General features: G+C 36.2%; 1 protein-coding gene across 1 annotated transcript in view; it reads right to left on the bottom strand.

Moving 5' to 3' along the window:
* The window catches only part of UGGT2 (UDP-glucose glycoprotein glucosyltransferase 2), a 162,014-nt gene that overhangs the window by 17,247 nt on the left and 120,299 nt on the right, over positions 1 to 24,468 (bottom strand). The window contains exons 30-35 of the mRNA XM_070408745.1: positions 22,463 to 22,547; positions 16,734 to 16,813; positions 11,832 to 11,930; positions 10,172 to 10,256; positions 2,113 to 2,295; positions 347 to 507 (exon numbers count right to left, since the gene is read on the bottom strand). Coding sequence (XP_070264846.1) covers positions 347 to 507; positions 2,113 to 2,295; positions 10,172 to 10,256; positions 11,832 to 11,930; positions 16,734 to 16,813; positions 22,463 to 22,547 — 693 coding nt within the window. The remainder of the gene's footprint in view (positions 1 to 346; positions 508 to 2,112; positions 2,296 to 10,171; positions 10,257 to 11,831; positions 11,931 to 16,733; positions 16,814 to 22,462; positions 22,548 to 24,468) is intronic.

The raw sequence follows: 24,468 nt of genomic DNA, 5'->3' as shown, positions 1-24,468 counted from the left end.
GATCTCATGAAACTCATGGCCCTACAAAACAATAACAGATTTGAGGACAGTATCTTGATTTTGTAATTTGACAAACCAAATTTAAATCTTCTGTGGTAGTTAGGAGCATATTACTTGAGCTATATCACATGGGTTTAACTCGGTTTAGTTATGTAAGCCTGGGCAAGTTACATTAAGTGCTGCCTCAGTTTCCACATCTATAAAATGGGGATCAATTTATAGATGACTGGCATGTAAAAGCACTATGTAATTGGTTGCCATTGTTGTATAATTTCTAAGAGAACTGAATATTGGTGATTCAATAATTAATTTATTTACTAAAGGGTAAGAGTACAAATTTTCTTACCTGATATGGTATTTCCTCCTTAAAAGATGTGACGCCCAATATCCTTTCTTCCAGAAACGATATCCATCCATGTCAGTGCGGCTATCACAAAATGGAGTATACCCATAAGGAGCTCCACCCAGATCGAAATCTCGAAGTTCTTTCAGGTCGTGTCTCACAATCTAAATAATTAAAATAATTTTTCTGATGAAGACTATAAAATAAAATCATTATGTAAATCTCAAATCATTAGCTTATTGTAGAAATATAGAGACTATATTTTCTTCCAGTTCTTCCATTTAATGAGTTTACAAAGTTTCTATTTTTTTCTCTTGTCCTCACAAATTAAAAAAACTAAAATTTATATACCTAGTCAACATGACTCATTAATAATAATTATTACATCATTTTTATCAAGATATTTTATTTATTGAATATATTTTTATTGATTTCAGAGAGGAAGGGAGAGGAAGAGAGTTAGAAACATCAATGATGACAGAGAATCATTGATCAGGTGCCTCCTCACACCCCCTATTAGGAATTGAACCTACAACCGGGCATGTGCCCTTGACTGGAATCGAACCTGGGACCCTTCAGTCCTTAGGACAACGCTCTATCCACTAAGCCAAACCAGCTAGGGCTCATCAATATATTTTAAACAAAATATATTTTGGGAAGGAACCAAATATTAGACAAGTGCATACCCTAAGTTTCTCAAGGTATGGATTAATAATTCAAAATCATTTTTATGATAAATCTCCATTATTATATATTGGCAAATATTAGTTTGAATCATAAAGAAAAATCTCTTGATTACCTTCAATGGCTTTAATGCAATAATGTTTGTATGTTTCATTTTTTAATAGACTGCAGCCTGCTGGAGAAATATCACTGTATATGTTGTGGGCAGGTAGGAGAAATAAATGTTTTTAGACAGTAGGATTGGAAATGCTTAGATCATCACCTGCATTTGCCTGCTTTCTTAGTTTTTAATTATAATGATTCACATTTATCAATTTGGAAAATAATACAAAAAATAAGAGTTTATGATATAAGTAAAATCTAATATAGAATTTGAAAATATACTTTTTGTCCTAAATATAAATACTACCTTGTACATTTAATTCATATAACATTAATATTTACATGATACTGTTATTTTTAGAAATTTGTGTATTATTATTTTTTTTTTGGCCATTAATGATTACAAAGGTATGCAAGGAGGAAAGGGGAAAAGTCATAATTTATGGATATATAAATTTTGAAAGCTGAGAACCACAACTGTTTTAGGGCCAACTTTGGGACATCTCCGCCGCCCCCCCCCCCCCCCCCCCCCCATTAAATGATAGGATGATGTAAATGCCAAAGAATACTATTGCAAGTGGAAGAGTTAGAGTTGTGTATAATTGCTAACTTTTCCAGCAAGAACAGCTCATTATACAACTATCAGCTCATATTCATAGGAACTCATATAACTTTTATTATGACTAGTACAAGTATTTGTTTTATTTTTAATACCAAAATTAAAAAACTATTACTTCAGAGAGAAAACTGCCATGTCCTAAATAATAAATGGTCTTCCTTGCAATACCTTTAATTTTCCCCTGAAATTCTGAGTTTTTTTAAAAAGATGCTTTGCCTTTGTATCACAATCATATCTTACTTGTTTATGTAGCATGGCAACAAAGATAATGATAAATACCAGCAACATAAATTGAGTCCCTATACTAAATAGACATGTTAAAAAGAGTTTAAGTACTAATAAAAACAACAGTTTATCTATTTACCTGATCAGCATCAACAAAAATGATTTTGTCCACTGCTAGAGGAAAAAGGACATCAAGGAAAAGAATTTTGTATCCCCAGATAATCCTTTGTTTTTCTGTCTGTTGGTGAAGCCAGCGAGGCCACTTATATTGGACTAGTTCATATTGGAATCCGTATTCCTTAGCCATGTAAGGAATTACCTCCTAAAAAATACACATACACACAAATCAAAGAATATGTTCAAGGAAGAAAGCAGTTTTTGTTTTAGAGAAAAAGTTATCATTTAAAGGTAGAGTTTAATATATATATAATACATAGACACAGACAACAGTACAGTAGGTCCTCGGGTTACTTCTGAGATCGGTTCCTACGGAACGATGTAATGCAATTTTCTCTAAGTCGGAACCCACCTACGTCACTCACATGGAGCACATACACAGCAGTAATGAAGTGAGACAGTAAAAAAAAATTAAAAGAAAAATAACAATTCCTAACCTTTACTTGTGGTAAATAAATAAAAAACAGAAAGCACATATGTACATATGTCGAAATAACAGAACTTTTTTTTTTTTTTTATAAATAAATGGGAGATGGCAACATACTAACGAAAAGACGTACATCGAGTCTGACATAACCTGAGGACTGTCTGGGTGATAGAGGGAAAGGGGTGAGGACTAGGTGGGGGTGGGAACTTGGTGGAGGTGGGCAAAGGGGAGGAAATGGGGATGAAAAGAGACTGCTTAGGGCGATGGGCACAGGATGCAGTGTGCAGATGATGTTTTATTGAGTTGTACACTTGCAACCTGTACGGTTTTGTGAACCAATGTCACCCCAATAAATCTGTATATATAAAAGGCTATTATGCAAAGTGTCCCCTTGGTAGTTCAACTGGGAGACCAGGAGTTCGATCGCTTATGATGTGCGCTGACCACCAGGTGGCAGTGTGAAACATGGCAGGCGACCAGCAGCAGCAGGGCACTGAGGGAGCGAGGGAAGGAGGAGGCAGGGAAGTGGGGAGGCAGGGGGAACCTCCCGGTGGCAGCGCATGGGTGGCAAGGGAAGGAGGCGGGGAACCTGATCGGCCCTGACTGCTGGCCAGGTCTAGGGACCCTACCTGTGCATGAATTTCATGTACCGGGCCTCTAGTTAAAAAATAAAATAAAAGGTAGCATTTACTATAAAATGGTTACAAGTTGATAAATGTCTAAATACTACTTCTCCAACTTATACTTTTAATGAGAAATATGAAAATGCTGGCAAATATAAAGAGACAAGTATACATACAACCATATAATTAAATGACATTAAAAATAGGTATATTCTATTAATTAGCAAGCTTATTAACTAAGATAAATGTTCCCATATTTTTACAACTAACGTTAGACTTGAGCCACCTGACTATAGAAGAAAAAGCCTCTGGATCTTGGAACACCTATGCATCAAACAGTTTATATCCAGGGTAGGGCAAAAGGTTTACAGTTGTTCATATGGAAAATAATACAATAATAAATAATAATATAAGAATAAACTCTGTGCTTCACATACTCACAAATGTAAACCTAGTTTTGCCCCATCCTGTATACCAGTATACCAGCATGTTTGTTCATCAGAGAGATAAAAAGATGAAGAGGATGTACAAAAAACGTAAAATGAGTCGTAAATTGATAAATTAGATTCTCTAACCTGAGTTTCATGTTTGAGATTTATGACTAATTTAATGATTAAAAATACAAGGTAGTTATTATGGTCTAAACATTTTATATTTGATTTAGTGTTTTACAGGGTTAGAGTATTTTATTCTGCTTAAAGCAGAGCAGTTAATGAAATAGTGTTGGTTAAGTTTATTAAGATCCCAAAACCTGAGAGGGAGGATGATAAAGGAGTGGGGTGAGATGGGTTAGCAAACATGGAATTTGCATTCATCTCCTCAGTTCTCATCTGTAGCTAGTTTCTGATTATACACTTAGTTTAATTTTCTTCATTTTTTTGTAAGAACACTGTAGATTTAAATTATGTTCTTTACTGTAAGATCAGTGAATTGAAATGTTGAAATAACAGCTAGACCAGTTTCTGGGAATCACTGCTTTGGTTTCAAAATTTTAAAAATATTAGATGAAATTTTTTTTTCTTTTTCTTTTTTTAAAAAATATATTTTATTGATTTTTACAGAGAGGAAGGGAGAGGGCTAGAGAGCCGGAAACATCGATGAGAGAGAAACATCGATCAGCTGCCTCCTGCACCCCCCTCACTGGGGATGTGCCTGCAACCCAGGTACATGCCCATGACTGGAATCAAACCTGGGACCCTTCAGTCCGCAGGCCGATGCTCTATCCACTGAGCCAAACTGGTCAGGGCAAAAATATTAGATGAAATTTTTAAAAAACCTTTTTTATTCAGCAAATATATATTTAAAAATATTCACCAAGCATGTATTACATGCAAGGCACTATTCTAGGCCAAGGATACAGTAGTAAACAAAACAGATACAAATCATGGCCCTTACAAACTTTCATTTTAGAGGTAATGGACAGAACATAAAGTTAGTATATTGAAGATAGTTATAGAAAAAAATAAAAAGAGAAAGAAAATAGAGTGATAAATCAAAAGGGATTGTAATTTTACATAGTGTGGTCAGGAATTATTTCCTAAGTAGATATAATTTAGCAAATATTTAAAGGAAAAGAGGAGGCATTTTAAAATATATATTTCTTATTGTTGACAGTATTACAGATGTGTCCATTTCTCCCTCTTTACCCCCTCCTCTTAGCCCCTCCCCCCTTCCCCCTAGGTCTTCACACCCTATTACCCATGTCCATGGGCTATGCATAAAAGTATATAAGTTATTTGATTTATTTCTTCTTGCCCCCCCCCCCGCCCCCCGAACCCTGAGGAGGCATTTCTTTTAATTGAAGGAAAATTTTCATAATTTCTGTTTCTGGCTGGTGGACACAGAGATGTAGACACAGGTGTTTTAAGTTTGTAAAAATTCATCAAACTGCATACTTATGATTTGTACACAGTATAATTCACTGAAAAGTTGTAAAAGATTAAAATTTTGAGGGAAAGGAACAAAATTACAAAAAAAGGAAAATATTACTTCAGATAGGGTATTACTTTTGACCATGTAATACAAGACTTTTATCCAGATGTAGCACTGTATTTCTAGTAAATATCATTTCCCACTAAGAGACTCTAGATAGTATCATCTCAGTTTATGTAGTGTTGCATCCCCACTTACCTAATAGAATAACATGTTAAAAGTTTAGTTAAACCTAGTGTGACTTCTTGGTTATGTCTATGGGTTCTTTTGGAGTTTTTGTCTACTGTTGAATGATCACATGAGTGTTAAGCACCTGGGCTTTGAGGTCAGAATGCTAGAGTTCAAATCTCAGCTATGTTCCTAATTAGCTGTTTGATCTTGGGTCTGTGCTATAAAGGACAAATCTTGCTTTAAAAATGGTTGAGATCTTTGCCCCTGCCTCCTAGGAGGTAACCTGTATCCTTGGAATGTGCTGCCTAATAAAAATGCCTTGATTGACCTGGGCACCTTAGGCCATGCCAATCTTCCCAAAGATGTGATTTACAGCAGGGACCTTGGGCCACTAGGTATTAGCTCAACCTTTAGAGAGACTGGAGGCTAAGGTCGGCCACTGTGGCCATCAGGTGGGACTATGTAGCCAACTCCAATAAAAACTCTGGAAACCTCTAGTTGGCAATACCCCATATGTACTGTCACACATTTTTGCTGGGAGAAATAAGCTCTGTCCACATGACTCCACTGGGAGAGGACAACTGGAAACTCTGGGTCTGGTCTTCCATGGACCTTGTCCTATGCATCTCTTTGCTTTGCTGATTTAAATCTTTATTCTGTAGCTGTAATAAACTAAAACTGTGAGTATGATTGCTTTTCTGAGTTTTGTGAGTCTGGCTGGTGAATTATTGGACATCAGAGTGCTGCTGGATACCTGACTATGTAGGCCTGTTATATAATTTCTGAGTCTTGGTTTTCTGGTCAAGGACTTTATGAACCACAACTGAATAATGTAAGTAAGTTAGCAATGTGCCTTAATGTGCAATATTAAGGAATAAAAGCATGGTTGGCTATTTTTATGTCTGCCTTTACCACTGGTTTTGGTTTATAAAAAGTGAACTCCTTTGAACTGTTGCTAAATGAGACTCTAACTTCATGGAATCTAATTAATTTGTAGGGAGGACAGAAAAGAACAGGGCATACTTTGCAGCAGGATTGTAGGGGTAAGTAAAGGGGAACATATGTTGGCCATCTGAAAACTTATAAATATAAAATGCCTCAGACTTCTAAATATAGTGTCTATACTACCACAGCAATAAATGCACTGCCCAAAGATAAAGGAGCTTGTTCCTGGTACTGTCAGACTATTTTCTATGGTACAATGCTCATTTGATATTACTGTTCCTGCCTATCTTCGTAAAAAGAATCTAATTCTTTTTGTTGACAATCTGTACATATTTTTCATTGCTAAATATTACTAAATTATCATTATCATGAAAAACCACTAATCCCTCTGATTTTGAGTTTACTTAAAAATAAGCCATCTCTTGCTGTCCTTTTAAACACTTCCTTAAATAAAAATGGCATAGAAAATTTCTTATGCTAGATAAAAAATGATGAATACCAAAGTTTTAAAATTGATTTAAAAACAGAAATTTGAGTAAATATACATTGAGTAAATATACAGATTACTCTACCCTCCAAAGCTATCATTTATTTTTTTATTTATTTTATTTATTTATTTATTTATTTATTTAATTAAATCTTTATTGTTCAGATTATTACATTAGTTACTCTTTTTTCCCACCATAACTCCCCTCCACCCAGTTCCCACCCCACCCACCGCCCTCACTCCCCACCCAGTGTCCTAATCCATAAGTGCACGATTATTGTCCAATCTCTTCCCTCACCTCCCACATCCTCCCCCCCAAAAATAGTCAGTCCATTCCCATTCTATGTCCCTGATTCTATTACAATCACCAGTTCATACTGTTCATCAGATTATTTATTCATTTGATTTTTAGATTCACTTGTTGATAGATGTGTATTTGTTGTTCATAATTTGTATCTTTACCTTTTTCTTCTTCTTCCTCTTCTTAAAGGATACCTTTCAGCATTTCATATAATACTGGTTTGGTGGTGATGAACTCCTTTAGCTTTTTCTTATCTGTGAAGCTCTTCATCTAACCTTCACTTCTGAATGATAGCTTTGCTGGATAAAGTAATCTTGGTTGTAGGTTCTTGGTATTCATCACTTTGAATATTTCTTGCCACTCCCTTCTGGCCTGCAAAGTTTCTGTTGAGAAATCAGCTGACAGTCGTATGGGTACTCCCTTGTAGGTAACTGATTTTCTTTCTCTTGCTGCTTTTAAGATTCTCTCTTTGTCTTTTGCTCTTGGCATTTTAATTATGATGTGTCTTGGTGTGGTCCTCTTTGGGTTCCTTTTGTTTGGGGTCCTATGTGCTTCTTGGACTTGGAAGTCTATTTCTTTCACCAGGTAGGGGAAGTTTTCTGTCATTATTTCTTCAAATAGGTTTTCAATATCTTGCTCTCTCTCTTCTTCTGGCACCCCTATAATTCAGATGTTGCTACGCTTGAAGCTGTCCCAGAGGCTCCTGACACTATCTTCGTATTTTTGGATTCTTTTTTCATTTTGCTTTTCCGGTTGGGTGTTTTTTGCTTTTTCGTATTTCAAATCTTTGACTTGATTCTTGTGATCCTCTGGTCTGCTGTTGGGAGTCTGTATAATATTCTTTATTTCAGTCAGTGTATGCTTAATTTCTAGTTGGTTCTTTATCACAACATCGAGGGTTTCACCAGTCTTCTTGAAGATCTCATTACATTTATCAGCGGCTTCTAGACAGTTCTTTAAAGACCTTAAAAGTGTGGTTTTGAACTCTATATCCAGCAGTTTGCTTTCCTCCAATTCTGTCGTTTGTGTTCTATTTCTTTGTCTCGGCATTTTTTATGCTTCGCTGTGTCGATAGAGTGCCTTTCTGTGCTAAGTGTCCCAATTACCTGAGGTAGACAATCTTGGTGCACCCCCTTGTGGGCTTTGTGCACAGTCTTGTTGTGGTTAAGCCTTGATTGTTGTAGTTATCACTGTGAGGAATTGACCTCCAGGCCAATTGGCTGTGAGAATCAGCTGTGTCTGCGGTGGGAGAACTTCTGTGCTGGAGACACCCCTCTGGGGCTAGACTTGCTTCGATGGGGCTTTTGTGCTCACTGAGTCTGCCCCCTGAGTGTGTCTTTTATGGTTCCACAGAGCTGCAAGCTGGATGGTCCCACTCTGACCTCTGGGCTTCTTGGCTCCTGGATCTCTAGGGAGGTGCTAATTTAGCCTTTGCCTGAGGCTATCCAGCAAAAGCCTCCCTGCAGGGCTTGGGCGGGGTGGGTCCCATGGGATCAACAGGGCGGGATTAGCAATTACGGCTGCTCTCAGTCTTGCCCTCAGAGGCTCTGCTTCTCAGTGTCCCAGTAGTCGCTGCAAGCCCCTAGGAGAGAAAGCTGCCCTAGGGTTCTGAGCGATGCCAGACAGTCCCGCTTCTCCCGTATGAGTGTGGGTCCTTAGAGACTCACCCGGAACTGGAGCTCAGAGCCTGAGACTCCCTCCTGATTGAAAACGACAACCGCGCCCTCAGCCTCCAGCCCGCTCCGCATGCACTCCGAACCTTAGTATTTTACTTCAGCACTGCGCCTCCTCTGAGCCTCGGTATGCTTTTCTCTTTCCTCCTAGTTGTAGAACTTCCATTCAGCCAGCTTTCTTGTGGTTCTGGATGATGTCCGTTCCGTCTTTTAGTTGTATTTTTGAAGTGGTTGTTTGAGGCAGCAAACTCCCGTGTTTACCTATGCCGCCATCTTGGTTTCTCTACCAAAGCTATCATTTAGAATCAAAGGACAGATAAAGAGCTTCCCAGACAAGAAAAAGCTAAAGGAGTTCATCACCACCAAACGAGTATTATATGAAACTAGAGTCCTGGTGCATGAAATTTGTGCACAGGGGATGGGGGGTGGGGAGGGAGTCCCTCAGTCCAGTCGTCACCCTCTCCAATACGAGACCCCTCGGGGGATGTCTATCTGTCTCACAATTTGGGACCGCTGGCTCCTAACCGCACACCTGCCTGCCTGCCTGATCACCCCTAACCGCCTCTGCCTGCTGGCCTGATTGCCCCCTAACTGCTCCCCTGCTGGCCTGATCGCCCCCTAACTGCCTCTGCCTCGGCCCCTGCCACCGTGGCTTTGTCTGGAAGGATGCCCGGAAGATGTCCAGTCTAATTAGCATATTACCCTTTTATTAGTATAGATGTTAAAGGGTCTTTACTTGAGAAGATCAAAAATATAAACAATAAAATGGCAATAAATATATACGTATCAACAACTGAATCTATAAACAAATTGAACAAGCAGAACAGAAACAGATTCATAGATAGAGAACTTTTTGTTGGTTGCCAGATGGTAGGGGAATTGTGGTGGGTGGGCACAAAAAAAGGTGAAGGGAATAAGAAGTACAAATTGGTTGTTACAGAACAGTTATGGGGATGTAAAGTACAGTTTAGGGCAGTGGTTCTCAACCTGTGGGTTGTGACCCCTTTGGCGGTCGAACAACCCTTTCACAGGGGTCGCCTAAGACCATCCTGCATATCAGATATTTACATTACGATTCATAACAGTAGCAACATTACAGTTATGAAGTAGCAAACGAAAATAATTTTATGGTTGGGTCACAACATGAGGAACTGTATTTAAAGGGCCAGAAGGTTGAGAACCACTGGCTTAGGGAATATAGCCAATAATATTCTAATAACTAGATGTGGTGCTGATAGGTGCAAGATTTATTGGGATGATCAAGTAGTAAGTTATGTAATGTCTGGTCACTGGGGTGTACAAAAAATTAAAAAATATATAAGAATTAATAAAGATAGAAATTTGAGTAAATATACATTTCAAAACTCATTCTGAAAAAAAAAGTTATGTGAACTTACAATGACATAAAGAATTTACTATTTAAACATTAACCATTCTATAATAAAAAGATGAATGTACTTACTTTAAATGTTGGTGACAGATAATTTTTTAGGAACCAAAATTTCACTGGTGTTTTGGTGTTACGTAAAACAGAAAGCATCATAATTCTGTAAAAAAGAGCATTAAACCAACCAAGTTAATATTAATAGTTTATCCTACTTTGCATAAGGCTTTTAAATATTTAAAGGTATTATTAGAAGTTTTTCACTATGTATTATAAAGAAATAGACTGAAGGACCTTCAAATATTATGGTTGCTCATCAAGTATGCAATGTGTAAGTCTGTATGTTTACCGAGGATTCCTGATCTATGATGGTTTGATTTATGAATTTCCAACTTTAAAATGGTATGAAAGCGATACACATTCAGTAGAAACTATACTTCAAATTTTGAATTTTGATCTTCTCTTGGGCTAGTGGTATGTGATTTAGTGCTCATTCAGGATTCTGGGCAATGGCATGACATGTTTCTGTCTAATTGTATGTATGCTAATGTAAGTGTTCTGAGCACATTTAAGGTAGGATAGGGTAAGCTATGATGTTCAGTAGGTTTGGTGTAGTAAATGCATTTTTTAATTATGAGGGATGGGGAACCTTTTTTCTGCCAGACCCCTTTGGATAGTTATAACATCATTCGAGGGCCATACAAAATTATCAACTTAAAAATTAGCCTGCTATATTTGGTCAAACATTTAATTAACTCATTCCTAATGCCTTGGCAGGGCCAGACCAAATGATTTCCCAGGCCTTATATAGCCTACGGCTGGACGTTCCCCGCCCCTTCCCCCCACCCCCCGCCTGGTTTATTGAGACATAACCCTATTATAAATCAAGGAGCATCTATATACATATATTTGTTATACACGAAATTGCTTGCTTTTTGACTGTTTCAGCTTGCAAACAAAGAAGTTAATATGAAATAGGCTTGATGAGCTGAACTACAGTCTAATATTGGCTCTTCTACTGTGTCAATAACATAAGGTGTGAAAAACGTGAAGAGCTGAATGATCTGTCTATATTGATAAATTCAATGGACAGGGCACTTGTTTTGAATTCTAATCCTTTACCTGGAGAAGGTATCTAAAGTTCCATCTTAAAATATAAACACATATTCAAACATTTCTAAGGCATTCTCTAAGATTCTTCATTATAAACAGTTAAAACAATAACAGTGCTTTGTAGTTTGTAAATATGCTTTTCTCCTCTCACTGCCCCTCCTCCTTTTATGTAAAACAAGGCATTTCTTCATTGGAAAAGGGAAATTTACAGTATATACTTTTTATTAATTATATTGTTATAAAATATGTCCATTTTTCTAGTCTTAAATAATATCAGTATTCCAAATCAGTCAAATTCATGAAATTTATTATATTTTAAAAATATACCTCCCTCATAATTTTAGGTGAAAAAAAGCAAGGTGCAGAACAGTGTATAAACATTGTTACTATCTGGGTAAAAATAAATTTATAAAATAAAAAATATATATATTTACTTGTCTACACATCTTTGGTAGGACATAAAAATAATATTGGTTACCTGTGGGAAAGGGAACTGGGTATCAAGAAAAGGGAAGAGGAAGATTCTTTTTACTGTATATAATTTTATTCTTTTGAACTGTAGAAATTCTTTTTGAATCAAGTAAATGTACTAGGTTTAAAAACATTAGATAAAAAGTATACCTACCTTAAAAAGCGTTCATATAAATGGCCAGAAGCAACTGAGAAAATGTTCAGAACGTCTGTTTCCTTTTTGTCTTTTTCTTTATGCAAACTTCTTGTGAAACTTGGAATAAAAAAAGTAGTGATTGCCGGTTTCAAAAATATATCTGCAAATTTTATATACCTAAATACTAAATTTGATAAGTAATAAAAATAGGACTACCTTTCAAAGTAATTTCACTGAAACCAGTTCTAAATATTATGGATTATTAATATTAAAACATGTGACATTATAACAAAGTTTTTATGATTAAAAAATTTAAAACACATAATGTAATTATATTGTCTCTGGTTAATGAGGTAATATCTTTGAATCTTTTTGAGTTACAAATGTTTTTTGAGAACAAAGAATGAGTTATAGCATGCTATGGCCATATAAAATCATATTTATTTATTTAATCCTTACTTGAGGATATTTTTCCATTGATTTTTAGAAAGAGTGGAAAGGAGGGGGAGAGACACAGAGAGTGAAACATTGATGTGAAAGAGACACATCAACTGGTTGCCTCCCACAGGCACTCAGGCCAAGACTGGCGATCGAGCCTGCAACCGAGGTACATGCCCTTCACCTGAATCAAACCCAGGACTCTTCAGTCTGTGGGCCAACTCTATCCACTGAGCCAAACCGTTAGGTCTGAAATGACATTTTAAATAGGCCAATAGTGAGGGAAGAAACAGACTGTACAAATGTGTAACTACAGCACAGTTAGACTTTTTCTATGTGGTAATAGTAAGTCCTGAGTGCTGGTGACATGGCTCCCCTAGGATAAAATGTTATAAATAAAAGCTGCCTACAATTTAGAGTTCTTCTGGTCATAGTCACCATTCCACACAGGCTATACTCTGGGTGTGTCTCCACGAGGAGCAAGAGAGCACTAGGGAGCCACATCCACTCACTGGCTTCCTCTGGGCCCAGCTATCTTTTTCACCACTTTCAGGACTTAGATCAGCCTTTTATATGTCCCAACTCTGTTCAAAAGTGACTACATTTTTTATTTAAGTATTCATAATGTATTGATTTCTTCTTTTTCCTTCCATTTAAAATTATTTAATTAAAATTTTCATTTCTATATGCACAGATATTTAAAATGACTAAAATTTGGAAAGCTAAACAACTTACAATCATCATGGATTATATTTTGCCAAATAGGAATTGTTATGACAAAAGCGTTTTTCAAATATTTTTTATGGTAATCTCCCAAATAAGAAAAACACAAGTTGATTCAGTGAGAAAAATATCACTCTAAGTTAGGATAAAACTAAGATAAGCAAAGTGAAAGCAGTATACGAAACACTTACATACTTGGAGGAGTTGCCATCTCTGTAACAAAGCATCATTTTGTTTTTGGTACCCTTTGGTAAAGTAAGTTGCTATGCTATACTTGAACAGTTATCTTTATTCATTCAGTCTACCTTCTGGCTTTAATGGAAGCTCATGCACAGATACTCTTAATGCTCAGATAAAAATGTTTCATGACCGGACCAAGATGGCGGCGTAGGTAAACACCGGAGACCGCTGCCGCAAACAACCATTTCAAAAATACAACTAAAAGACTGAACGGACATCACCCAGAACCACAGGAAGGCTGGCTGAAGAGAGACTCTACAACTAGAAGGAAAGAGAACAGCAAATCGAGGCTCAGAGGCGGCGCAGTGTGGAAAATACAAAGGTACTGAGGTGCGCGCGCAAAGCGGGCTGGTGGCTGAGGGCGCGGTTGTCGTTTTCGGTCGGGAGTGAGTCTCAGACTCTAGGCTCCAGATCCGGGCGAGTCTCTAGGGACCCAGACTCAAACGGGAGAAGCGGGATTATCCGGCATCAGTTGGAACCTGAGGGCAGCTTTCTCTCCGAGGTTTGCAGCGGCTGCCGGGGTTCTGAGAAGCAGAGCCTCTGGGAACGGGACTGAGCGTGGCCATAACTGCTCCCTCCGCCCGCCCTGTTGATCCCGCCCCGCCCAAACTCTGCGCACAGCCATTTGCCGATCGCCTCAGGCAAAGGCTGGATTAGCGCCTCCCCAGAAGGCAGACGTTTTCCATACAGCTGATTCCTATAGCCAGTCGGCCAGGGGGTCAAATCCCTCTAGTGTTAACTACAACAATTAAGGCTTGGCTAGAACAAGACTGCGCACAGAGACCACAAGGGGGTGCACCAAGAAAGCATAAAAGATGCGGAGACAAAAAAACATGACAGAAATGGAGGATATGGAGCTAAGAATCGCAATTTTGAGGGCTTGCCATAAATTTGTGCAGAGCCTCACGAAAACTAATGAGACCCTCGATGCTACGATAAAGAAATTAGAAAGTAAGCATACACGGACTGAAATAAAGAATATTATACCCAATAGCAGACCAGAGGAGTACAATAATCAAACCAAAGATTCGACAAAAAACACCCAATTGGAAAAGCAAAATGAAAAAAGAATCCGAAAGTGTGAAGATAGTGTAAGGAGCCTCAGGGACAGCTTTAAGCGGTCTAATATCAGAGTCATTGGAGTGCCAGAAGATGAGAGACAGCAAGATATTGAAAACCTATTTCAAGAAATAATGGCAGAAAACTTCCCCCACCTGGTGAAAGAAATGGACTTACAGGTCCAAGAAGCGCAAAGAACCCCAAACAAAAGGAATCCAAAGAGGACCACACCAAGACACATCATCATTAAAATGCCAAGAGCAAAAGACAAAGAGAAAATCTTAAAAGCAGCAAGAGAAAGAGGCTCAATTACCTACAAGGGAATACCCATACGACTGTCAGCTGATTTCTCAACAGAAACTTTGCAGGCCAGAAGGGAATGGCAAGAAATATTCAAAGTGCTGAATACCAAGAACCTACAACCAAGATTACTTTATCCAGCAAAGCTATCATTCAGAATTGAAGGTCAGATAAAGAGCTTCACAGATAAGGAAAAGCTAAAGGAGTTCATCACCGCCAAACCAGTATTATATGAAATGCTGAAAGGGATCCTTTAAGAAGAGGAAGAAGAAGAAAAAGGTAAAGATACAAATTATGAACAACAAACATGCATCTATCAACAAATGAATCTAAGAATCAAGTGAATAAATAACCTGATGTACAGAATGAACTGGTGATTATAATAGAATCAGGGACATAGAAAGGGAATAGACTGACTATTCTTGAGGGAAAAAGGGGTGTGGGAGATGCGGGAAGTGACTGGACAAAAATCATGCACCTATGGATGAACACAGTGGGTGGGGAGTGAGGGTGGAGGGTGGGGTGGGAGCTGGAAGGAGGGGAGTTATGGGGGGAAAAAAGAGGAACAAATGTAATAATCTGAACAATAAAGATTTAATTTAAAAAAAAAAATGTTTCATTATCCCGTCAAATATACCTACTCTTCAAATCATCTCAAAATGTGAGTTTGAGCCTTACTAGCACAATAACATGATTCTTCTTATCAAACAAGGAATCAACTATCAAAAAAGAGACCTCAACTGGGCAAAATCCAAGATGGGAGTGCTTTGGCCAGTATAATAAAATCTGCTTAGGTTGATGAATCTATTTGGCCTAAAGTTTCTATTTCTTAGCCTTGACCAAAATAATCTTGTTCTCCATCACAATCAAATTAAGTTCAAATCTCTAAGTTCTCTACAGTGTGGATCTACAGCAGCATTTGTTTCTGTCTACTTAATACCCTTTACATTTCAATAACAATAACCTGGTATTTTGAGGGGAAGGCGTTCTTCCTCCAATTTCACTCTATAAAGTTTAAGTGGGACAGTTCTCATTGGCTCTAGAGATAGGCATATGACCCAAGTCATAGTGATCAGCCATGGGATACGTGGCTATAGCTGGACTAATGAGTCAGCCTTGGAACTTTTATTGGTACTATTTGGAAAGAGGCAATCTCCTCCCACAGGAGATGGCAAACTTTTCCTTGTAAAAGTTAACTGAAAATGAAGGAGGCACAGATAACAGAACTAAGAGAGGAAGAGTTTCCAGACCATATCACCTGGATGCCTAAAGTCAGCTCTACTCCTGGATTCTGTAGATAAGGTGAGTCAATATATTAATTTTTTGATGAACTAATAATAAATGTCTCAACCTAATTTATAGATTCCCTATCATATTCACTGTACCAGCGAACTGGGGCTACTTTCTGTTCCTTGAGTAACATACCCAATCTTCATATAACCAGGCACCTTCACTCCATCTTCAACTTTTGAAAACCTGCTAAGCCTTTAGGACAGCGGTTCTCAACCTGTGGGTCGCGACGCCTTTGAAGGTCGAACGACCCTTTCACAGGGGTCGCCTAAGACCATCGGAAAACACATATATAATTACATATTGTTTTTGTGATTAATCACTATGTTTTAATTACGTTCAATTTGTAACAATGAAAATATATCCTGCATATCAGATATTTACATTACGATTCATAACAGTAGCAAAATTACAGTTATGAAGTAGCAACGAAAATAATTTTATGGTTGGGGGTCACCACAACATGAGGAACTGTATTAAAGGGTCACGGCATTGGGAAGGTTGAGAACCACTGCTTTAGGACAGCCGTCACCAACCTTTTGGATCTCACTGACCACCAGTGGTCCATGGACCACCGCTTGGCGACCGCTGCTTTAGAACACATCTGAGCCACACACTTCTCCATGGAGTCTTTTCTGAGTTTCCTCCTAACTGGATATAGCCCTTTTCTCCCTTGGTTTGTATAGCACTTTATTTCCAGCTGTCTTACAGCTCCAGTTTCCTATCTTGTATTATTAAAACTTAAGTATCTATCTTATTCCTTTTAGAGGATTTGTGCTGTACTTAAAATGTTGACCATCTGTAGGGTTTCCATATACTAGATTCCTGATGGATCAATAGTTATGTGTTAACATATTCATTAGTAATTACCTTTTAATGGAATCCCACATTCCTTTTTTTTCTTCATCAGTAAGGATATCTTCCTTAATTTTGTCTGGCTTTTTTTGTACCTAGATAGCATGGTGAAGAAAAATTTTAGAATTCTTTAGCTTTAAATATTATGCTGCATGGTTAGAAAGTGAAACTTACTTATCAGGGTGACCCTTGTAAATCTAAGACAGTGGCAGTAAATGAAGCCAGAAAATATCTTCGTACAACATTATAGACACAATCTGGTTTCAATGACCAGTTCAAGCCCTTGTTTTTAGTTCTTTGATGGTTAGCTCCATACTGCTAAATAGTGTGTTTATATTTGTACTTACTGATTTATCAACTTTAAACATACCTGGATATACATAGTATATCTGGATTCAAGGATTATATATTATTCATTCATGATGAAAGAAGAGTAGCTCACTTATATCATCCTGCCCCTTTTGTCTGGAAGTTTTGATAGTGATACCTTCATCATTACTTCTTCTACCAACTATTTTTTAACTTTAAATAATATTTAAATCTCTATATTCTATTCTAACAACTTCAACAGTTCCTGTTTCATACTGTTTATAAGGATACTAATATCTCTACCTTTTCCCTCCACCTCCCAACTTACATTAGCTAAACACCTTTACTTTACATGTAAATATAGTTATTTTCATTTAGTCCAGTAAATATATCTTTTCCACTATGCTGTTTATTCTTCATCTTAAGAATCAGTAAATAGTGCTTATTGTGACAATGTAAATATTATTCACTGAAAAGTCTGAAAGGCTGCTACAATTATATTTCCTCTGTGGAGGTACAATAACATGACCACTGTGCCACCTGTAGGAGACTTGCTAGTTGAAATTGATTCTGCTTTTTTACATTCCACCATAGAGAAATATTTTTTTTGGAATTTTATTGTACTTATTTTTTCTGGTGGTGAGCTATATTTCTTCTTTACCACATACCCAATATTTTCCAGTTTATTATACATGTTAGCTAAAATTCCTGTTTTCTTGAAGACATTTTTTCTTGGAGCTCAACTATTAATTGCCTGTTTATTTCTAGGTCTTCTTTGCTTTAACTTTCAGATTAATGTCACCATTTCTCAAAATACTTATCTTCTTTCTTGGTTTTCATCTTCACTGTGCTGGCAAATAACTTCAAAAAGAGATGTGAAAAGTAATGTTTCTAAATCTTCACACTTCAGAAAACATGCTTACTTTGTCTTCAAATTTAAGAATTCAGCTAAGAATCCTAGGTTCAAAACAATTTTCCTCAAAACATTAAATACTTTGTTTTGCTATCTTGTAACATACATTTTGAAAACGACAAATCTGATGCTAGTGCTTGCGTTATTCAATTGCAGTGACCCGACTTTTCCCCTTGGTAGTTACTGTGATCTTATTTAGGCCATTTTTCTTTCTTTCTTTTTTTAAATCCTCACTCAAGGATATTTTCCCACTGATTTTTAGAGAGAGTGGAAGCGAGAAAGAAAGTCAAAGAGAAATATCAATGTGAGAGAAACGTATCGATTGGTTGCCTCCTGCACGTGCCCTGACCAGGGCCTGGGCTGGGGAGGAACCTGCAACAAATGTACGTGTCCTTGATCGGAATCGAACCCGGGACCCTTTGGTCTGCAGGCTGACGCTCTATCCACTGAGTCAAACGGGCTAGAGCTGGGCCATTTTTCTTTTTCTTTTTGGAGGAACATTTTTCATTCATCCTAGTTTGTGGACCATTTTGACACATTTTAATCTCTTTATCTGTGGGATACTTTCCCTCCTCCATTTTCTCTTTTTCTTCTTTCTGGAATTTCTACTAGTGGGCTACTTAAGTTCATGGGCTAATCCTCAATGCTGCTTATCTTTTCTCCTTCCTTTTTTTTCTGTCTTTTCGTGTAATACTGAGTGACTGATGGTGAGGGAATAAAACTGTACTACTAAAAAACAAGTAGATGGCTAGGCTATGGAATGGTTAACCCTCAAAGATTTGATGGGTATGGTGAAAGACTTAGATTTGCTCTCTACTATGGGCCAACAGGTCAAATTACAACCAATACACAGAGTGCAAAATTCAGCTCAAAAAAAAAGAAAACTTAAACAATTTTTCATGGTCAAAGATGAAACTGTACTTCCCACCCTCACACCAAATAAATTTTCTCTCCTGTTTGTAGGGCTAGGATAAAACTAGCTGAAATGCTGGTCCTAAAGGGCTTGAGCTAAGTCAGTATCTTAAGCAGCTGGTCTGGGTTTTATGGGTTTTCATCTGGAATGGCCAGAAGGAAATGTATTCAAAGAGAGACTGTAAGTTAACATTGAAAAAGAAAGTGGAAGATCAGAGAAGAGTATCAAAGATGAATGTGAGCAACATGTATAACTGATCACAGGATAAAGAACACAGGTGATTAGGAATAGATTATGATATGGGATGCAAACTACAGTTTAAAATCTAGGCAATATATAAAGGTGAGAGCTTTGATAACCTGTTATTGGACTGTACAGATTCCAACCATATGGGTATTTCTTAGTTATCACTAATATTGGTTTCTACTCTATTGCATTGTAGACAGAGGACATACTGATTTCATTCTTATGAACTCTGCTAAAACCTGCTTGTCAACTAAATGTAGCTTTTTTTTGTAAAGCTAATTTTTAGAATGTTTTCTGTGTGTTTGAAAGACTGTTCATTTGTGTTATTAGGTGTTGTGTTCTATATATGTTTACAGGTAAAAATTTATAATTACAATGTTCAAAATCTTCTGTATCTTTTGATTTTTTTGTCTGCTTGTACTATCAAGTACTAAGAGATGTGTTAAAATATCTCAAATATGATAGAAAATTGTCAATTTCTCTTGGAATTCTATTTTATATATATACATACACACACATTTTTTACTTTTAGTAATATTATTTGTCTAAATGTTTAATATCTCTGTTATTAGTATAGCTAAACAAGCTTTGTTTAGGTTATTATTGACCTAGTATACTTTTGCTATACTTGTATTTTATTTTCATCCTCACCCTGAAGCTGTATTCCTATGTATTAGATGTGCTTTCTGCAAATAACATATAATTGGGATTTAAAAAAATCCAGTATGACAATCTTTTAATTGGAACATTTAGCCCATTTACATTTAATATAATTGTTTTAAATTCTGACTGTTTTGTGCTTCCTCTGTGTCTCATATGTTCACTTTATTAATCCATTTATATTAATTTGTTTCACTCTATTTTTCCTCTTTATTATGACATCGTCCCTTGTTTCTATTCTTTTAGTGATTATCTTAAAAATCACAAAAATCATATTTGCCCTAAAGTTCCAAAATAATCATTACATTTACCCTAATAAATATTAAAAACTTTATATTTTATTGCAAATAACCTTATTTCTTAAGGCTTAAATGATATTATTATGATTTTTAGTTCTATATATTTTTAAATACTTTAAGACATTTACTATTGTTTTGTATATTTACTGCTCATAGACTAATCCACATATTTACCATGTTCTTTTCTCCATTCTTTTCTTAAATTCAAACTTCCATCTAAGGTAATTTTTTTTTCCTGTATGAAGTACATCTTTTAAGAATTTCTTTTAGGTCTGGCCAGTGTGGCTCAGTGGTTGAGAATTGACCCATGAACCAGGAGGTCACAATTTAATTCCCAGGCTGTGGGCTTGACTCCCATTAGAGGGCATACAGGAAGTGGCTGATGGATGATTCTCTCCCATCATTCATGTTTCTATATCACTCTCCCTCTTCCCCTCCTCTCTCTGAAATTAATAAAAGCATATTAAAAAAAAGAATTTTAGTATGAGTGTGCTGATGGCAAATTCAGTTTGTAATTTTTCTGAAAATACCTCGTTTTATGTTTCCTCTTGAAAGATATCTTTTCAGGGTCAATTATTTTAGGTTGGCATTCCTTTTTCCATTTAGGTTGGCTTTTAAATATCATTCCAGTATCTTCTGGCTTTCATTGTTACTCCCAAGAAATCAACTGTCATACTATAGCTGTTTGAAGGTAATTTTTCTTTTTTGTTCTGATTACTTTCAAGATTTCTCTTTGTCTTCATTTTTTTACAGTCTTATCAACAAGAGTAGAGGAGTGGATTTTATTTTAAATATCTTCCTTGGGAATCACAAGACTTCTTGAATATGCAAATTGGTTTCTTTATTCAATTTATAAAAATTCTCAGCCATTATTGCTTCAAATATTACCTGTACCTCATTGTTTCTTTCATTCACTTCTGGAACTCCATTTAAGTTGATTTTATTTTTCAACACTCATAAAGCACTTTACAAAGCTAAAATATCTTATCCTTATAAAAGACACATAGGATATGTTCTATAATTAATCCCATGTTATAAATGAGAAAGGAATAGTTTAATCAATCTGTCCAAGATCACACAGATAGTAATAGCTGGGTGTAAATGCAATCCTGTCTCTCACATTTCTCACTCTATTCTCTGCCTTTTATGCTCTGTGCCATCTATCTATCTATCTATCTATCTATCTATCTATCTATCTATCTATCAATATCCCTGTTTATCTGTGATACTTAATTCTCTCTTCAGGCATGTTAAAGTCATCCACTAAATTCTTAATTTTGGTAATTGCATTGCTCAGTTTTAGAGGTTCTACTAAAAAAACAAAATCAGACATGAACTTTTTATAGTTTCCTGTTCCATGCAATTGTTTTCAAGCTTGTCTTTTACTTCTTTAAACATTATAAGCATAGTTGTTTCATAGTCTGTATCAATAATTCTAATATATGGAGTATTTGTGTATCTGTTTTCTGTTGTTGCTTCTGCTGGTTTTCCTTGTGTATTTGGATATAGTAATCTTATTCCAGAGATATGTGGATGTTTCTGCTAGATATCTGTAGGGCCTTATCAATCAATGTTGACCTATTACAGTGCAAATTCAAGGCTCAGAGTTCCCTGGACTATTAGATGATATGAATTTGGGCTAAAAGACTATGTGGAATAATCTACTATGGTTAATACTTACCTGAAGCTATAGCCAGCTTATTGTAAAGAGTGTCTTCTAATAGATTACCCAATTTATGTGGGTCCAGAATTTTAATTTCTGTTCCCATCACCCTCAAAACAAAATGATAGTTCAAGTGTACCAGGATGGACGAATATTCTCAGGGTAATAGCTTTCTCAGGACAAGAGAAGTTTCTATGCTTACTTACTTCACTAAGGCTCTTATTTTCCCTTTAACTTTGTATTTCCTTATTATTCCATTATTGTCAGTTCCTCATTGCTTTTAGGATGGAAAAAAAATAGTTACCCAATATTTTTACTAGTTATAAGTAGGTGGGATGGTCTAAAAAACCCAAACCTGCCATCACTAAAAACTCATTCTCTCTCTTTGAAAGAAATGTTTTTTTTGTGTTTTTTTTTCAGGGCTAGTTTTTTGACCTGTGTTCCTGATATCATCTCTAGTGCCTAATTTGTAATATTATCTGGCTACAGATACAGTAGATATAGTAGACACATCATAACTTAAAAAAAAAAATCATTCCTTTTTTTCTATCTTCAAGCTCTCTGCTTTCCTTTATGAATTTAATCCTTTTCTTCCTTTCATTACCATAATTCCAATATGACACTTTAGGTAGTAAAATTACAAAAATCAGTTGTAAAATAAAAATTAATCAATTAATTAAAAACAAGAGATAAAACTTAATATTAACAACAAAGCCTATAAGTAGCTTCTGCCTCACATACTTGTATTTCCAGTATTTTGCTTTTGAAGCTGTTTAATACAACAATGACATCTCCTAGGTCTGATTGAGAGTCAGTTCCTTCATGCCTAAAAGTAGAAAACATGTAAATATCTATCATCAGTTCATGAAAAGACATACAACATGAAATAAATGCATTTTGCAATAATACAAGTTTAATACCACTTATGTACATATATTTTATATTTTTATAGTCAATTAAGATGTGCTATAATACATTACAATTTCCAAAACTGTCCAATCAATTAACTTAATACAAATTAACACAATATAAAAGTAACTCTCCAAATTTAATATTGCCTAATCACTAGAAAGCTCAAATTATTGTTCATTTTTTCTGTTGTATACCAAGATTATCACAAAAATCAAATCTTTCATATCTCTGTGATATTTTCAACGATAATTAAAATATAAAACATTTCTTAGACTTTACATTATTTAAAAATCATAATCAAAAGAATCCCATACTAACAACTTTTCAGTATCTATCAGCCATTTTCAAATACTAAAATTTGAAGTGTATTGTTAAACTCATAAGATTGAAAATGCCTATGATGTCCATCTACATCACTTGAATGTTTCTATTTTATATTATACTAGATGTTTCTATTTTATATTATACTAGATGTTTCTATTTTATATTATACTAGAGGCTGGGGGCGGGGGATCCCTCAGCCCAGCCTGCGTCCTCTCCCAGTCCGGGAGTCCTCAGGGGATGTCCGACCGACAGCGTGAGCCCAGCTTCTGGCTGAGCAGCACGCCCCCTGTGGGAGCGCACTGACCACCAGGGGGCAGCTCCTGCATTGAGCGTCTGCCCCCTGGTGGTCAGTGCATGTGATAGCGACCGGTTATTCCACTGTTCGGCCTATTTGCATATTAGCCTTTTATTATATGAAATTCATTGTCTAAATTTCAAAACTGAGGAAATCAACAGCTTTACTCAATAATTATGCTTTGAAAACTATACTCACTATGTACTGAAAAATGCTACTGTAAGAACATTTATAATAAAATTAAATTTTGTCAGAGGGAAAGCAATCAGATGTCAAATTAGTAGATACTTTATTTTATTATTATTTAGTAGATACTTTATGTTCAGTCAGATTTATACACTTGAACATTTTTTTCTAAAATAAAAACCTGGGCGGGGGGGGAGGTTCCTAGCACTACTAGTATGTTGACTAAGACATGCCTTGGACTCCCACATATTCCCAATTCACTAGCTAAGGTGGTTAAACCAATGTACAAGGCACAGCCCTGCCCAGCAATTACGACTAGAAAATAGAAAGTATCTCAATTTATGTAGTAGAAATGCCAAATTTTATAAAAACTTTTAAGAGCTTCGAGTCCCAAACAGTACTCAAGGGCATCAGCAACTTCAGCCATTGAGTCCGCCATCCCCTGAGACCAGAGTAGAGCCAGGAAGCACAACACTGCAGCTAAACTTAAATAACAACTAAAGCAATTACCTCCTTGCCACCAAGTGGCAGCAGTAGTAGTGATGAAGACTTACTCCATTCAGGCACTATTTCAAGCACTCTATAGTTACAATCATCATTTAAGGAAGGTACAATTATCATAGATTCAAACAGCCCAGGCATTTCAGCTCTGCACTGCTGCACTATTAGATCTCTGTAGTAAATCTAGGCAACTAAACTTCACTGGATACGTGAGGACAGTAAGTAGCTTAAGCAAAAGGAACAAGCTAAGCATTCAGAGAAAATGGACTTTATTGATAAAGAAATTAAAGCAGGAAAAGAGGGAGCAATTTCAAATACTTTATATTCTCAATGAGACTTGAGAATATTGTATCTCAGTAAAAGCCATTTAGTTAAAAATGAAAGGATATATGACATGTCAGGAAGCAATATTATTTTTAAAAAATTCATATTTTTCCTAGAATTCTACATATAAACATCATTCAAATTTTGTAGAGGTAAAGTAAATCACACTGCCTCTCATTTCTTATTCAAAACACTAAATAGTAAA

The sequence above is a fragment of the Myotis yumanensis genome, unplaced genomic scaffold (assembly GCF_028538775.1).
Source record: "Myotis yumanensis isolate MYYU_CA2020_CCGP unplaced genomic scaffold, mMyoYum1.0.hap1 SCAF_3, whole genome shotgun sequence".
Classification (NCBI taxonomy): domain Eukaryota; kingdom Metazoa; phylum Chordata; class Mammalia; order Chiroptera; family Vespertilionidae; genus Myotis; species Myotis yumanensis.
Note: the sequence above shows the minus strand (reverse complement) of the source record. Positions and strands in the feature narration are given on the sequence as shown.